This window comes from Sebastes fasciatus, chromosome 16 (genome assembly GCF_043250625.1).
Source record: "Sebastes fasciatus isolate fSebFas1 chromosome 16, fSebFas1.pri, whole genome shotgun sequence".
NCBI classification, from domain to species: domain Eukaryota; kingdom Metazoa; phylum Chordata; class Actinopteri; order Perciformes; family Sebastidae; genus Sebastes; species Sebastes fasciatus.
In genome coordinates, this window is record NC_133810.1 from 18,224,456 (window position 1) to 18,242,632 (window position 18,177).

The following is an 18,177-nucleotide window of genomic DNA, read 5'->3' on the forward strand; positions in this document are numbered from 1 at the left end:
TGACGTTTCCACCACACATTTTCCAAGTGATAATAAACATTCAGTGTGGCCATTACCACCACCTTATTTTCGGTGTGAATTAACTTGAATTATGTTAATCATCACATTGAATGGATTTTGAATGTGTGTAAATGGCACTTTAAACCTCTTGAAACCCTAGATAATTATCACATATAATAGAAATGCTATGTTAAAGTCCAAGGAAGAGGAAAACCCAAATTGCCAATTGAAAGATCATAAAAGTGCTCTATGGCACCAAGGTAAAACCCTTTAGAAAAAGCAATCGTTGCATTTTGTATTCAACATAGCTGTTTGAATATGTTTTAGTAGCTGTTTAAACTTCATTTTCCTGATTCACTGCAGGGAAATTACGCATGACCTCAATGTCAAAAAGACTGGTATTATCCTTCCGAGAGATGCAAAGTCTTTGAGTAATACTTTGACATTTTGAACTCCAGTCTGCCATTCTTCTTCAACAAGCACTTGTAATAATGTGTGGAGGGCTACTCAGCTAATCAAACAACAGCTCAACAATATTATTAGCATTCCACCATGAAACCAATGGATACTTGCTACAAGCCAGCATGTTAGCTGGTGGCTATGTATTGTGTTCTTTGCTTAAATGTTGAGAAACATTTTGTAGCTTCTTTGGGGCAAAAACAGCAATACTTTGCTGACCACACAACCAGCATCTGATGAACAGAAATAATACATTTAAAACATGAGGGATAGCTGCTGTGCTAATCAAACAGCAGCTCAACAGCGTTAGCATTCCACCCTGAAACCAATGGATAGTGCTGGCTACAAGCTAGCATGTTAGCTTCACTTGTAGCTGTACATCGTTTTCAATGCTATATATTAAGAATTTAATAGACTCATTTTGTGTAGCTTCGAGGCAAAGGCAGAAACAATTTGCCAAGTACACAACCAGCATGAAGGAAAATAATACACTCGGCTTCAAAATGTCAAAGTAACCCTTTGAGGTACATTTTAATGAGACAAAAATCACTCATGAGAGATTTCTGCTTTATAAAATTGGCACTTAAGTCCACAAAGACGACTGAATGGCACTGGAAGATGTAGAATACAGAATAAGAGAATTAAAAATGCATCAGATATATCAAGAAAAACAAGTTTGAGGCCAGATAGCTTCATTGGTAAATTTCTACAAAGAAAACCAATTCGACAGTGTTCTCTGGTCTCTTAGTCCACTTGGTCCTTGTTCAGTCTTTCTATAATAAAACGGAGCTGCCAGCAGAAACACAGGCAGTAGAAATAACCCACCCTACTCCAAGAGAAACACATGGAGTCACTGAAGATTACAATTCACTCTGAAATGACAAAAGTGCTGATATGTCTCTGTGTCGCGCTGTGGAGCCCATGAGGGGAGAGACTGAGGAAGATGAAAGAAGTCTGATTAGGACGAGTACAGCGCTCTCCAAAGTTTGCATTACACATCACACCTGAGTAAAGAGGAGGTAATGTTGAAATCAAACAGAAACAAAGAAGTAAAATGTCCAGTCTTGATGTGAAAAAATGTCCATGTAGTGATGTAATCCAGAAGGATTTAATGCAAGCAGTTCTCATTCATAATTACACAACAATATGAAAACTGAACTTGGATTGGCACTGTTTCTTTTCGTCTCCTTTGGTGAAGTGACTTTTTACTGGGACAACAAACCAGTCCACTGCCAGTTTTCCAAAATGACATGATACTACAGAAACTTAGTAAATTCTGATCAGTCTCTCCTCTTGGTTTAGCACAATTATTGGGTCCTATTTTCAGGTAGATATAAAAACACCGACCACAAACTGTAAAAATGAATCAACTTCGTCCCCTTGTCACTGCGGGCGACAGGGACTCGCCCATCTCTGGATGACTCTCTCTCATCCTGATGGGAAAGTCGTCTATTTTTTGAATTTTTTTTCTGGTCATTTGTCAATTCTGCCAATCTCCCTTGGAGTCCGAGTTCAAAGTGGGTCACAGGAGAGGATCCAGAGTGCTCTCAGTACATTGCTGCACCGGCGTGCTGGTGTACACGTCCAGGTTAGGAGATGGGTAAGCTAGAAGGTCACAGTTGTGGTGCTCTTGTTCCGAAAGGTCATTGTCTGGATGCTGGAGAGGATTTTCCTCTGGTGCCCGGCCAAAGTGACTCCCATGTGCAGCAGATCCCTAAACATAGATGAAAAAAATCACTAATTAGTAAGAAAAAAATGAAAGATTTGATGGACTTTAAAATAATATTTCAGTCATCACATTTTTGCTCTCTGGGCTTCCAGTCTTTAGCCTGTTTGCACCGTCACTACTAAAAGCTCCGAGGCTAGCTCCCTGACTTTGTACCGTGACAGTGTGCATTGGAAAGTGAAAATGTTCCCTCAGAGATAAGCATCAGTTTAAGATAAGGAAACTGGAGTAGGGAACTGACTGTGTGGTGATCTCGGCCAGCTGGTCCACTGTATTGAAGCCGGCCTGCAGGAAGCTGTCCTCGTAGCGCTCCATCTTGATGGCCCTCAGCCATTCCCCCACTGAAGCACACGACGAGAGGGCTAAAGGTGCACGCTGGTCCAGCAGGGGGTAGGACGGCCTGCGGGACAGAGTAGAGAAACAATGGAGGAACTTACTCACACTGTCACCAAAACAACAGTGAGGAGCTTTATATAAATATCCTGCAGCAACATTCCAGTCTACAAGCAAAGGTATAATCTGAGGCTGAGTGAGTGACGGCGACACACAATGGGCTTTGTCAGGGGTGGAGTGTCCTCTGCTGTATGCGACCAGCTGACAGGCAGAATGTGGAGGAAGGGAAATGGACACAGCAAGAGGCTGACAGGCCACAGCAGGACATTAAGGTGGTACACAAGATTGGGCAGTAGGAGGCTAATGTCTGTCCTGTGACGGTTACAACTCTAAATGGACACTAAAGAGATGAAATGACTGACATGCCTTCTTTTCTCTGTTCTTTTGTCAAGCTGCATATTTGCTGCCAATGTGACCTCATCGGGCAGGTTTTCTGTCACTCACCCTGCTCCTTCTTGAGCCACTATTTTGAGGGATGCGGGGTTGCGGATCAGCTTGTCGAGAGCGCTGACGAGGTCCGCGAAGCGAGGGCGTGCCGAGCGGTCCTTCTGCCAGCAGTCCAGCATCAGCTGGTGCAAGTGGGTGGGGCAGTCGGGGGGCGGTGGCAGACGGTAGTCTTGCTCTATGGCATTGATTACCTGATTGGAAGAAAAATGATCACGATTCAAATGATATTTAAATTTTTTTTGAGTTGCTTGGAGGGTACAAACAGGAGGAAAAAATAAACAATACAGAGGAAAAAGTTAGGAAATCCTGAACTGTATGCCCTGTATGACATTGTTGCTTGCCAAACCCATTGTTAAGCAACAATTCAAACACCTAAACCTGCAGTAGGCAGAATGTTTTTGACATCATTGGGCAAAAAATCCATAATAACCTTTCAGCATATTGTATTTCAAATGTTCTGAGAGAAAACTAGACTTCTGCACCTCCTCATGGCTCTGTTTTCAGGCTTTAAAAAATCTAGCCTGTGACAGGAGACTTTGACCAATCACAGGCCATTTCAGAGCGAGAGCGTTTCTATTGAGCGTTCCTATTGGCTGTGCTCCGGCTGGTGGGCAGTGCTTGGTATTTCCTCAACTGATCTCAACATGGCTGCCGGGTCACAAACTTTCAAATTTTACAGCTAAACAGTAGTGATTGACAGCTGCTCAGAGACAGCAGCTGATTGGTTGTTTTTCTCCGGTGAAATCTTGCAGATGCCATTAGGAGCACCGGAGGACACAGAGGCACATGTTCTTTTTTTTCAGATTACCGGTCTCATGCACTACTGTCAGGATACAGTGACAATTTTATAAAAATACGTTTTTTTAATCATATTTGCTCCATTTCTACCCACTGCAGCTTTAACCTAACGGTATTTCAAATTTTAAATTGAGTTGCTTGGAGGGTACAAACAGCAAGAAAAGAAGAGTAATAAGTTAGGAAATCCTGAACTTAAATCTGCCCTGTATGACAGTGTTGCTTGGCAAACTCATGGTTTCAAACTATTCTTTTTTTTTTTTTTTCAGAACGCAAATGTCAAATTTTGTTTTGCAAAAGCTCGGCTTCGCTCTGTGCCTAATAAAAAAAATCATTGTCAAGAAAAGCCCTTAAAACTTACATCCTGGTTGCTCATGTCCCAGTATGGTCTCTCTCCAAAAGACATGACCTCCCACATGACAATGCCATAGCTCCACACATCTGAGGCTGAGGTAAACTTTCTGAAGGCTATCGCCTCCGGTGCTGTCCAGCGGATTGGGATCTTACCTCCCTGCACAGAACAGAAAACAGTCAGCACTGCAACACTTCAAATAAACGTGGTCAGACAGGGCTCAGACAAGGAAAGTGAACGGTGTAAAATAACAACTTCAAATTAATGGGGCATAATAATGACAGCAATAACTTTTACTACTGTAATATAATATTTCAACACACAAATAACACAAATGTTAAACAATATGTGCATCAGGCTTGTGGATTAAAGTTAAAACCATATTGAAAAAGACAAAAATAATAAACGTTTTTGGATGATTGCAGAAACAAAGTGATATCTAGCTTATCTGTATTAATATGGTGAATATGATTTGATACAGAAATGCATAAATGCCACCTGACAGACGGATTTAATGACAGTGTTTCTGAGGCATCATCTGAAGAGGACTGTCATCTCACCAGAGAGCTGGTATACGTCGGGTCAGACGAGTTCTCCTGCAGGAAGCGTGACAAGCCGAAGTCGGATACCTTGCACACAAGGTTGCTGTTGATGAGGATGTTGCGGGCAGCCAGGTCTCGGTGGACGTAGCTCATCTCTGCCAGGTACTTCATACCGGAGGCTATGCCGCGCAGCATGCCCACCAGCTGGATGGGAGTGAACTGGCTGTCGTTCAGCTACGGAGGAGAGAAAACAGTTTGGTTGGAGAATGATTGAAGTGGCGACGGTGTGTTTCGGCGTGTGTTTTCTGCGTCACACTCACCCGTAGAAAAGAGTCCAGAGCTCCGTTCTCCATGAACTCTGTGAGGATCATGACTGGACAGCTGGCCGTGATGATCCCCTCCAGGTGGATGATGTTGGGATGCTGGAACTGACCCATGATGGACGCTTCAGAGAGGAAGTCCCGCCTCTGCTTGTCAGTATAGCCTCCCTTCAGTGTCTTAATTGCTACATAGTTCTCTTTTTTCCCTGGGATCTTCAGCCGTCCTCGACACACCTCCCCAAACTCTCCTGCACACGTAAACACACACATTAGGGCTGGTTTCATTAACAGATGTCTACCACATTAAGAGGAGGACGGTTGTCCTCGGCAAACATAAAGCTTGCCCACGGCTAGTGGTGCCCTTATGTTTGGAAAACGGCTGGTAACATGGCGAACATTTTTATCAATTAATTGCTTTATTTACACGGCAATATTGAATTTTGTCTGATAAAGAAGAATCCAGACAACGGTTTTAAATGTCACAGAAGCAATTTAATTTAGAAAATCCTTCCTAATAATGTTGTGTGAAAGAGGACAATCTGTAAGGCTAAAAAAAAGTCCACAGAAAGAGAGCTGGCGAGTACAAAGTTTACACATTTGTGATTAATGGGAAAAGCATAAAGCTGGGGCTTACCAGCACCGATAACCTCCTCGATTTTCACAAAGGAAACATCAATTTCCTTAGCAAACTCTCGCACGGCCTCGTTAGGGTCCTCATAGGTGAAGGGGTCGATATAAACCTTGACCCCTGTGAGAGAAAAACAAACAGAGTCGTGGGAAAGGAAAAGAAAGGATATGTTAGAGCACTATGAGCAGCAATGAGCCCGGTCGCATTAAAAATGTTTTTTTTAAATCACAGCTGATCCGTTACCTTGGCCGACGAGGTACTGGTTGTTTTTGTCGCTCAGCTCCGGATCCTTTACTCGGCTGTGTCTGCTGCAGGTATAAAAAGATTGAGATAAATAAAATAAGATTAGGATTGGCAGCGCAGTTATCTGAATAATGGATGTTTTTTGGCAAGCATTCCTATTGCCTTATCAGCCCAATGTTATGTAAATCACTGATCTTACAATGTGCAATAACAGTAGTAAAATGCCTTTGTGACTAAAATACAAACTCTAAAAAAAGCAAAAATGAGCCAAATAATTCACACATTGTATGATTATTTTTTAGGTCTGCCCCCTCTTAGTCGACTAATCATTCTAACGCCTCTTCCTATCATACAGCGAGCGAGCAAACTCTGGCGAATGGAGTGCGAAAAATTGTCCAGGTATACTACGATCTCTATTACATAGAGTGATTTTGATTTATGTCAGTTACTGTCAGCGTCAATTTTGACTAGTGAAACACGTTGCGTCGCCTGTTCGCTGACGCACGGAGCATGTTAGGACATCTTCATTAGGAAAAACTGAAACAATCTGATCGTGTCCAGTTAGAAAGAGGTCTTAGTCGACTAAGATTTCTTAAGTCGTTTTATGACTTATTTCCAAGAACCTCATGAGCACATCTATTGTAAACACAAGATTTAAAGTGGTAAAGTGGTGCTTTTGTTTGATTCTTTGAGGAGAAACTCAGTTTCACAGATCTGTCGATTAATTCAACTAATCAAGTGGTCAACAAAATCAAGTGTTAGTCGACTAAGAATTTCTTTGGTTGAGGACAGCACTCTGATTTTTATTTGATGTTAAAAATATTCTAGGTTGCAAGCAAGCATAGTAAAATATGATAATGTATTGATCCCCTTGGGTAATATTCTGCTATCTTGGCCCCATGCAGTGAGAGATCAGAGGTCAGCTCAGCTATAGACCAATACCCTCTAGCCAGCAGAGATACAGTGTCTCTCTGTTCCAAAAAACACCTCTTTCATTTTTTTTATTTTCTTGACACAAAAAGGATTGTTGAGAAAACAATCCTTAAACAATCATCAGCGATCTCAAACACGCGATGGCTGGCGGTAACTGCGAATACCTGAGCCAACCCCGACGGTTCTGCTCTTTGACACAAGTGGCTCCATTATAATTCTGCTGGCGCAAACTCATCCTTGCAAGACTGTAACAACCCTGTAGCTACTGGATCCCTGCCTTCCTCCATTTCTCTCCTGCTCCCACCTCATAAGCCTAAAATAGCAATAATGCACCACCCTCGGTTAGTGGCAGATCTGGGCCTCAGCCACTGGTTTGTGTGTGTGTGTGTGTGTAAGTGTGTGTGTGTGTGTGTCACAAGGTCACAGCTATTGTTCTCCTGTCCTGTGGAAACAGGGTTGGGACGCCTGCATCCTGTCTCTCCCTGCCCTCTACCTTCGTCATCTTTCTCTCTCTTTCACACACACACACACACACCATTTCTCCCTCTGATGGCATCCAACACTATTTACTCAAACAATGAAGCCTAAGGAAAATGTTCTAATGAGCAGGATAACTTTTAGCTGTGTAAGCAAAAGACATCATGAGCATTGCTTTGTGTCTGAGCTGCCTCACGCAGAAACAAACGGTGTGGGTATCAGAGTGCAAATCCACCGTTGATAAGATGTGATTTATACTAACAAAAGAACAAAGCGGTGCTAAACTGTAAAATCGGGGTCACGGTTTGTTATTGATTTTTGATTCCCCCCCTTTTCCCGTTTCCTGCTTTCTGTCGGGTTCTTTCCCTACCAAATCTATCCTTTTCTCTGCGACTTCCCCCGTTCTCACCGTATGCAGTAGGCGGCCACTAAGACGAACGTGACGAGCAGCAGCATCCCGACGGCGATAAGGATGCCAGGCACTAAGAACTGGGAGTCCTGACCTGAGAGAGGGACAGAAAGACGGAGTAATGTAAATCATGGCAGGAGGTTTACTTTGGTAGTATGAGAAGGAAAGAAAGAACATGAGAGGAATTTATAATATTAAAGGAGCTCAATACAAGGACACTAACTCAATGCAAGGACACAGGCAATACATTCAGGGACTGGAAAGAATCTGAAAAACCTTCCCAATGGAAATGAAAAAAAAAATGTGTGAAAGAGTAATGCGTGTGTGAAAGTCCCTCTTCAAGAGCAAACGTACCGTCAGGCAGCGTGCCGAACACGGCTGCAGGACTGAAGCTGCCATAACCGGCCATGGTGCGCGCCCGAACCTGCACCTCGTACTGAGTGGCCCTGCGGAGGTCCGTCAGCACGGCCTGGTTTCTGTTACTCTCTGTGTAGTGGCACTGATCTTCACTACGTCGCTCCTACCGCGGGGGTCGGGGGGGGAATACAGAGTTAGATGGACTGGAGGTGAGTGTGAAACAGGAATATGTGAGGAAACGACAGAGATCACTGTGAAAAAAACTAAAGAGCCCCTAAAGAGTCAATTATAGGAATTCAAACATCCTATACTTATAATTGCATATTGTTGATTAGAAATTGACTCAATCTGATTACAGTACATTAAAACTTAATTACTAGGGCTGTCAATCAATTGAAATATTTAGTTAATTGCTATTAATCTCAAATTAATCACAATTTTTTTTTTATCTGTTCAAAATATACCTTAAAAGGAGATTAGTCAAGTGTTTCATACGCTTATCAAAATGGGTGTGGGCAAATATGCTTGCTTTATGCAAATGTATGTATATATTTATTACTCGAAATCAATTAACAACACAAAACAGTGACAAATATTGTCCAGAAACCTTCACAGGTAGTGCTTTTAGCATAAAAAATATAGTCAATTTATAACATGGCAAACTCAAGACTCATGTCTGTAAAGGGGAGACTTGTGGGTACCCATAGAACCCATTTTCATTCACATATCTTGAGGTCAGAGGTCAAGGAATCCCTTTGAAAATGGCCATGCCAGTTTTTCCTCACCAAAATTTAGCGCAAGTTTGGAGCGTTATTTAGCCTCCTTCACAAGAAGCTAGTATGACATGGTTGGTACCAATGGATTCCTTTAATTTGTCTAGTTTCATATGATGCTCACTCTAGCCTTAATACTGAGCCCACTACAACCTCAGAAGGATCGGTTGTGTCAATGTTTTAAAGAAATTAGTGGCATCACAACGAATTTGCGTTAACGCGTTATTATCGCATAAACTTTGACAGCCCTAAAAATTACACAATCTTAATCAGAAGCATGTATGTTTGATGGGTACATATGTTTAGAGATTTATAAAAGCGTCTTGTGTCTCAGCTGTGTGATGTTGCTTCTGAGTCCTGTGTGTTTTGGTCAAAGCGAAAACACAAACCTAACCGTAGAAATGTCAAGAACACTCCAATGTGTGCTGTATACTGCCTCAACAGTTGTCACATGCAACACAAGTCTTACTCTCAGAAATTAGATGGCCATGTCTTAAGCTGATGCACTGAAACATATCATTTACACTAATATCTGAGGCTAGACAGTAAACAGGCTATCTGGGTTACAATTCACACAACCTGCATGTCTTTGGACTGTGTGAGGAAATCCACATTAGCCACACACTGTGCCAGCCTTTGCAAAACACTGTGAGTTTTTTAATCCTGAGCTGTAGTACACCTGGAAATAAATTCATGAACAGTGTGTGACCTTTAAGCCAGCCAGTTAAGAGATGCTGTCAGGGGGCTCTCACCTTCTCACAGTAGCGTAGCTGATACTGCAGGATGGTGTAGTGCGGCTGAGCCGACACTGACCAGTGTAGAGTCAGGCTGCTCTCTGTGGAGTCGCTCTTCCGAATCACAGACACCAGCGACGGCACTGCACAGACGGCAGGAGAATTATAAATACCACATGAAATCTATAACTTTCTACCTCTTCCCCTCCACCTCCACATCCACCTTGACTCTTACCGTCATGGCTGGTGGTGATGTTGACGCTTTCACTGGCGGGGTCTTTGCCGCTGACCTGAGACACCCCATTGAGCGTCTGGATGGTGAAGGAGTACGTGGTGTGAGGCAGCAGGCCCCACACCTCCACCCTGCGACCCAGCAGGCCGGGCTGCGCAGGCCGATAGCTGACGCTGTCTCCGCAGGAGAGGCACGGCCCCTTGGTCGACCGGCACACGGAGCACCTTATGGCGTAGCTCAGGTCCGTTCTGCCGCCGTTGTCCAGAGGTTCGTTCCACTCCAGGCTCAGCGTGGTGTCGTTGATCTGGGTGACGACGCTTCGCGGAGCCGAGGGAGTTCCTACAGAGACAGAAATTACAAAGTTATACTGATTTGGCATTCCCTATATTGTAAATATGGTAAATACTGGAAATCACAAATTACACACGTTACAAAAATGGACATTTTTACACTTAGTTTCTGTACAGATTAAACATACAAGATATAATATGTTTGTGGATTTGTTTTGTTGTTTTGGATGTTTCCCCATTTCCAGTCTTTATGCTAAGCTAAGCTAACTGTCTGCTGGCTGTATCTTTATATTTACCATACAGACATTGGATTGTATTCATCTCTAAAGAATTCAAATATGTGAATCTCCCAAAATATCAAACCTTTTCTTTAAATGTTCTTTTCCTAGTCTTTTCTTGTGACTAAATACCCTCAGAAAGCACCAGTAGTCATCCACCAAATACTGACACATTATTCAGTCAAAAATGGCATCACATTTTAATATATAGTATATAAAAGTGTATAAAATGTCATTTTACTGCTGCTTTATCTTTCCATGACCAACACAGACCATTTGTTTACCTTTTTTCCCTTGAGAAGACATTTCATTCAGTCTGCACATGCAGTCACGAAGCAGAACGACGCTTCTGCAGTGGCCCCGCATCACACAGCGGGAGCATATGTGTTGCTGAATTTTAACTGGTGCAATTACGTTTGTCTAAAACTGGATGATAATGATCACCGTCTGAAAATTGTACGAAGATAGCTATTGCCTCAAGCCAAGCATAACTAAACAGCAATAGCACTCAGCCACTGTGAATAGGTTTCTGTTCTGTTCTGCCAAGGAGGAGACGGAGCTTTGTCACTGAGCCTGCAGCTAACTTAAGTGCTAATAGTGTTCTCGTCAGAAACCCAAGTGGGGCGGCATCACAGACAATCTGGGTGCGGAATGAATTCTGAATTCAACATTTTGGAAACGGGGATTTTTAGAGGTGATACATTTTATGACTTAACAATCAGAATGCACATTATGGAAATCACCCAGGCTGTCACAGCGATGTAAAACACTTATGTTGAGGGGGAAAAGGTCTGCGTGATTTACAGGTGCTGCTTTGCAATTTCGCATACAAATTGAAACTATAAGTGATATGCAGATTTGCACAGGCAATCCGGTACAATAACAGAATATATAATGGGAACGGCCTAATTAAGCGATTAATAATTAAGATAAAACCTTTGTAATTAAAGTTATCAGCAATAATAAAATTGGATGTAAGTTCTAGTTGGCGTTGATATCACACCTGCAGAGAACAGGAACTGTCAACATGGTTTACTTTGTTTCACGTCCTCTTTTAGAGTGCGTCTAATTATAAAGTTCCTCCCATTCACACATCCAAGACGTGGCTCAATTGAAATTCCTGAATCCACATGGAGGTGTCACTTGAGACCATCAATGCCTACTCAACTTTGGAGTGGACGCCAGCCCTACCCCCAAACACCTGTCACAAAAGACATGTATCTCAATGCCCGGCAGTGGGACAAAGGACACAAAGCAGATTAGAGGAGTTTGGCTAAATGACACTGGGGGCAAAAGAGAAGCAGAGCAGGGGAAGGTAGAGAGGAGAAAACAAACGAGTGGATGCTTGTTTTGCCTACAATAAGTGCGGTTTTCTGTATACTTACTGGTGCACGGGGTGTCGGGAGTGTCGGACTCTGCACGCAGGTATCCAGAGCGACACGCGCACACCGACGCCCCTCCGATGGCGGCGTGGCTGAATCCTGGACAGCCTGTGCACTGTCCCTCTGAGGCCGACTTGAACTGACCCACAGGACAGGCTGGGGAAGACAAATGAAGGCAAATGATCATGATTCTGAACTTGTGAATACTGCACAACCCTTTTTTACTGTCTCCCAGACAGACCCAGGTCAAACTGAATTTGTGAATACACTGCTGTTTTTTTTTTGTCAGGGTACTTAGGTGCCAGATGGTAGCAGATTGACAGACAGAACCATGTAACGAGGGCCATAAACTGAGGACAATCGCAGTAATGAAGCTGATATAAATAGTCAATTTGGTGTATGAACCCATCTGTCATTGACCTGCTTATCATTGACTTTACCTGACCACGTCAGAATAACAACACCAAACATGTGGGCGTCCTCACAAAGAACTGCCTTCACTTATTGATCCAAATTTTCCTCTCTCTGTACTCTCCTCACTAAAACAGCACTGTGCGGCATTCAAGATGTAAAGGAACAGTGAGTCTGAACTAGTGCTGAAAGGATTAGCTGATCAATCAGCGAGTTGACTGGCAGAAAATCAATCGACAACAATTTTGCCAATCGATTGAAAAATGTCAAACGTTCTCTGGTTTCTCAAATGTGAGGATCTACTGCTTTTCTCTGTTTTACATCACTGTAAATGTATCACTATCTAGCATTTTATACACTAAATTATCAATCAAATAAAAACAGAATAAAAGAAATAACCTGTGTATATCAATTGATAATGATAATAGGGCTGGGCGATATGGAGAAAATCAAATATCACAATATATTCGACTAAATACCTGGATATCAATGAAACGATATTGTAGAGTTGACTGTTGGTGCTTTCACAAAATATTTACACATTGAGATTTTTGATAATCATCAGTAATGATATAATGACTAAGTGGGTAAAGGCAAATAATAGAACAGCTAGAACAGTCTGGTAAATTACATCACTTTACTGTAATGCAGCCTTGAAAACCATGAAAAGACAACACTTATGCTGTATTACGATATCCGACATCTAAGACAATATCACGATATCACGATATCAATGTTATATCGATATATTGCCAGCCCTAAATGATAATAGTCATCAGCCCTAGTCTGAACCCCTTTAGCTTCACATGAACACGATACACATCAGCTTCAACCCGCCGAAACACTTGTAGCGCCGCATACAGTCACCATAACCGCCAATGTTTACAATAAGTGTTCAGTGTGGCAGTTTGAAATATAGCTCCAGCTGCTGAGTGAGAGGAATAAAACAATAAACTTTCACATCCAGCGGAGCATTGTTACAGGGTCAACACACTCTCGCCATTCCTTTCCGAATGACATTTCGGGAATTTCCCACATGTGAAAAATGTATTGGTGTGTGCTGATGCATGTCTGACCTGTTAAAGGTTGTTAAGATATACAGTATACTTTATAAGTAAAATGCAAATGACTGTCACGAGACAGGATTATTGCCCACAAGATGACACAAATGACTGATTTACAGCAACAGCCTGGTGCTATTGTTCACTAAACAGTGTTTTTCAATGACTTCAGCTGTAAGAAGTCCATGCTAATTTGTGTGAATCTTTTGTTCTGACAAAAAAACTAAACTATCTGGAATAAATAATATCATATTCTTTTCACTTTTCAAATATGAAGATGGGCATGAATCATTTCTGGAGTTTGTTGACAGCTGCAAACATTTTGTCGTAATTTTATTTAGGAACATTCAGGGCGTCATCTTGTACCAGTTTGTATTATATAACATTGGTAAAGCTACTGGCACATGGGGAAACACACCCCTCCCATGTAGCAGTATTTATAGCCTGCTGGAGCTTTACTTCAAAGACGTGTTTAAATATTCTACTCAAGCTCCTCTATACCACTAAATCAACTTGACAGAATTCATAAGTTTTACGTTAAAGGGCTGTGTTTGACCCAGAAAATAGATGTATTGTCTATGGGAGATAATGGCGTTACAGCTAAAGTAATTTAATTTTAAACGTAAACGTCTATTTCACTCCTGAAGTGACTGGCCTGAGAAGCAAATTAACTGTTCAATCTCGCTATAAAGGCAATTTCCCTTTATGGTCTGGTGAGTGTTTCTTCCTCTCGGCTCTCTTCAGTGACAGAACGCTGGAAATGCCAACCCCGCTCCACCAGAAGCAAAAATGTCGGAAATTATTTTTTTGTTATGAAAAATCATTATACCTCCCACAGAGATCAAACTGAATCGTACCTTCAGACACGCGCGGATCATGCAACCGCACATTTTTTTTGAGAGAATGCAGCATTTCTTTCTTGTGTTTTTAAAATTCATCCGTGTCGGTGTGATGCAGTGTGTGGCAGTGTGTGTGCGCGAGTGTGGGGGGTGTTTATGCACGAGGCTTGTTAATTGGACTCATTAGACGGAGCTGCTGCACCGCTCCTGAGAGAATCATCCTGCTTCTTCCTTCTTTTTTGTGTCTGCTTTGCTTTGATGTTCTCAAAGTGATATGATCTTTACCCCGAGCGTTCCCCCCCCGCGCTCTCGCTCCCCTCACCTCTCCGGTCCCACTGTGCTCCTTCAAACTTGGCTGAGCCAAGAGTTGTCGCAGCAGTGAGTCTTTGACCCTGCTCTTCCTCTCTGAGATAAGTGATGCTCCACCTGACCTCTCTCTCTGTCCACTCCGTGTTACAGACGCTCCCCTGCCTCATTAACTTCCTCCGTCTCTCATTTCTCTGCTCCTCGGTGAACCCCACCCTCGTCTTCCCATTGTTTCCTTGTTTAGTCTGCCTGCTCTGCTGTCTATGCTGGCTATGTAGTCTATAAACATACTTGTATACTAGGGCTGGGACGATACACCTACTGTATCTCCCGATTCGATACTCTCATGATACTTGGGTACCCATTCAATATGTATTGCGATTCGATATTGTGATTTTTGTTTACTTTTTTAACACTAGACCATGGGAAAAAATGGACTCATACACTTCTAGGGACTTTTACTTTGGAAAATATCTAAAGTAATACAGTAAGAATGTTAGATTTTTTTAGCATGTATGTAGTCAGATATGTCCTGAAGTCAAATATATCAGTTATTGTCAGGCATTATTCATTATTTTTTTCCAGCAACCCAAAAATCAAAGAATTAAGACATTTCATTCACAAATTAGTGGTATTTTCTTTTTAATTTATAAGGGACATGTAATGATTTATACTTCTGGTTAATATAATCCAATCAATCTTATTTCTATATATGTATTTTGTATTTACAGTTCCCTTTGTTAACACCTTATTTTGAAACTTCCGCTAACTCCGTTGCTAGCTCTGCCGTCAGCTCCGTTCTCTTTATACATCCATGGTCATCTCCATCGGGGTCGTTTGAATGCATTTAATATAAATGTCAGTATATGGGTGCTCTACAGTTGTAGCGTCGGCCGATTTGACCACGGAGATGAGACTGATGGCTGGCTTGACCGCACGTTACCGCAGTACGATAACGATAATTTTCCTGCCAATGTGTGAAACCCAAAGTGTTTCCATACTTTACTGTATGTGTAGTGTTTACCACTTTGGATTTAACGTGAGAGTGCAGGTCTTATCCATGCAGACCCTCCGCCGTTTTCTACTTTTTCGTCTCGGCTCACAGCGGCCGGCTGCTGTTTGTTTTGGTTGACAGAACGGGAGCGGTGACATATGATGTCACGTTACTCAGACTACAACAATAAAAGCGTTAACTTCCTTCGACCTCTGCATAGACTCAAATGAAGCAAATATATTGATTCTGGCATTAAAAAATCGATTTCAAAATCGTTGAAAAAAACATTGCGATACATAGGTGAATCTATTTTTTTCCCACCTCTATTGTATACTGTATGTGCCTCCTTCTTACCTGTGCATCTAGTGTGTCCTTCAGCGGCCTCGAATCCTGGCATGCAGGCGCAGGAGGTTGTCGGCTGGCCCACCCACTGGCCGTCTTCCCCGCAGAAGAGCTTAGGCGGCCGAGGTCGAGGCCCTTGCTGGGAGGCGTGCTCCACACACACACCTTGCGCCTCTTGCACCAGATAGCGGGGAACCGTCTCGGGGAAAGAGGAAAGAGCGCTGACCAGGGGGGGACACTTTTTGAAGAAGACTCTGACGGACAGCAGGGCCATGCAGGCGCCCTGAGCCTGGAAGGCCAAGTAGAAGCCTCTCTTAGAGAGAGGGCCGAGTCTTAATGTCTTCACGTTGAATTTCCGCTCCGCGTCCTTCCTCAGTAGAAAGTCTGCAGCCACTGTGTCCACCTAGGACAGGAAGAAAGAGAAAAGACCTTATGTAACGGCCCCATTCCAACACAGTCTTAAAAAGGACCAGGCTGGCTGCATGTTTTAGCCATTGTAGCCCATTAACTAGACATCACATATGCTTTACATTATTGAACATTTTCCAAAGCATACCACTGTGATTTTAGATTGATTTCCTACCTTCCTGGCAGCCATTGTTTCCCATTTGTTACAGTACGCTTTGAACCTCAACTCGCAGGGACTTGAAACTCGCTTTAGGAGAAACGTAATTAATCACAGCGAACGTTTCATCACTTTTATTTTTCTGTCAAAGTTACATTATTGAGTTGTAATGAAGTCAAGGAGCAATTTGCTATTTTTGAAACCTGTCTTTTGGCGGCGTGTTCAAGGACGCCACAACATCTGAGGTTTGATAATGAGACGCCGAAAAGCGTTTTCCTCATAAGCTATGCGTTTGGCAAAAAAATGAAAGCCAGAAGATAAACAAAAGGCAAACATGCAGGTTGAGAAACAGATTGAATGCAGCGATAAGGAGAGTATTCAAAACAGTACGAGCTCCCATGAGACGATGAAATAACTCTAGACAAAAAAATAAAGATGATTAAATGTCGACTGTAGAAAACGAACAACTAAAGTAACGTTTTTGTCTCTGCAAGCTGATGACTGTTACGAAATGAATGGGAGCCAAATGCACATTATAGGTCAATCTAAAAAACTATAACTAAGTATGCTTTTGGAGCAGTCATTTACAGTATAATACATCATACATACATGGAATAACAATGCAAAACAACCAGTAAAGTCCTAATAATGTCAAAGGGAAATAAAAGAACTTTCACTTTTAAATGATTTGGAAACTGTAACTGTTCTTGTTTCTGAATGCGTGGGTAGAGTGGGTCGTCCTTTAAGCACAAGGTTGTCGGTTCCTTCCCCGGCCTTGCATGGCAGCTCTGCTGCCATCAATGTATTAATGTGTAAAGCACGTAGTCCGGTAAGATAGAAATGCACTATATAAATGCAGTCCATTTACCATTTTTCCTGAATGCATTAAAAGGGTACTTTAGCGATTTAATATTGTACTTCCATAAAACTGACCATCAGGTCTTACCATAATTGGTCAAATTGACCATAAATGATCAAATTTGATGCAGCACAGGCCAAAATCCATACTTTTAGTCCCAGTATGGACACAACTGGATTCTACAGTACACTTCCCATAATGCAATTCAATAACCTATTTTCATTGATTGCTCCTTGCATGGTAAACGCCCATGTCTTTTAAATTCCACACGCCCAGTTGGTAACGTATACTTTCTGTTAAAATTGTTAGATTTCAAGCTCGATCCAAAATAACACTGATGATGTCATCCAGGTTATAATAATTAATAATTAATCATAAATATTAAGGCTGTCAATCGATTAAAATATTTAATCGTGATTAATCGCACATTTTTTATCTGCTCAAAATGTACCGTAAAAGGAGATTTGGCTAGTATTTAATACTCTTATCAACATGGGAGTGAGCTAATCTGCTTGCTTTATGCAAACGTATGTTTATATTTATTATTGGAAATCAATTGGAAATCAACAACACAAAACAATGACAAATATTGTCCAGAAACCCTCACAAGTACTGCATTTAGCATATAAAATATGCTCAAATCATAACATGGCAAACTCAAGCCCAACAGGCAACAACAGCTGTCAGTGTGCTGACTTGACTATGCTTTGCCCAAAACTGCAAGTGGACATGTCTGTAAAGGGGAGACTCGTGGGTACCCATAAAACCCATTTCAGTCAGGGTCAGAGGTCAAGGGACCCCTTTGAAAATGGCCATGCCAGATTTTCCTTGCCGTAATTTAGTGTGAGTTTGGGGCATTATTTAGCCTCCTTCACAACAAGCTAGTATGACATGGTTGGTATCAATAGATTCCTTAGGTTTTTTAGTTTCATATGATGCCAGTATCTTCACTCTAGCTTTTAAACTGAGCCCACTACAACCTAAAAATGTCAAGTTGCGTTAATGCGTTAAAGAAATAAGTGGCAGCCTA

The 18,177-nt window shown here is 42.0% G+C and overlaps 1 protein-coding gene across 1 annotated transcript in view; it reads right to left on the reverse strand.

Moving 5' to 3' along the window:
* Positions 1-965: 965 nt before the first annotated feature.
* Positions 966-18,177, reverse strand: part of LOC141752263 (ephrin type-B receptor 4a-like) — a 43,834-nt gene continuing 26,622 nt past the window's right edge. The window contains exons 4-17 of the mRNA XM_074610037.1: positions 15,736-16,126; positions 11,774-11,926; positions 9,824-10,159; positions 9,607-9,731; positions 8,079-8,244; positions 7,725-7,818; positions 5,906-5,970; positions 5,669-5,782; positions 5,035-5,282; positions 4,733-4,948; positions 4,182-4,331; positions 3,023-3,216; positions 2,427-2,585; positions 966-2,173 (exon numbers count right to left, since the gene is read on the reverse strand). Of these exons, the coding sequence (XP_074466138.1) occupies positions 2,065-2,173; positions 2,427-2,585; positions 3,023-3,216; positions 4,182-4,331; positions 4,733-4,948; positions 5,035-5,282; positions 5,669-5,782; positions 5,906-5,970; positions 7,725-7,818; positions 8,079-8,244; positions 9,607-9,731; positions 9,824-10,159; positions 11,774-11,926; positions 15,736-16,126 (2,520 nt within the window). The 3' untranslated portion in view covers positions 966-2,064. The remainder of the gene's footprint in view (positions 2,174-2,426; positions 2,586-3,022; positions 3,217-4,181; positions 4,332-4,732; positions 4,949-5,034; positions 5,283-5,668; positions 5,783-5,905; positions 5,971-7,724; positions 7,819-8,078; positions 8,245-9,606; positions 9,732-9,823; positions 10,160-11,773; positions 11,927-15,735; positions 16,127-18,177) is intronic.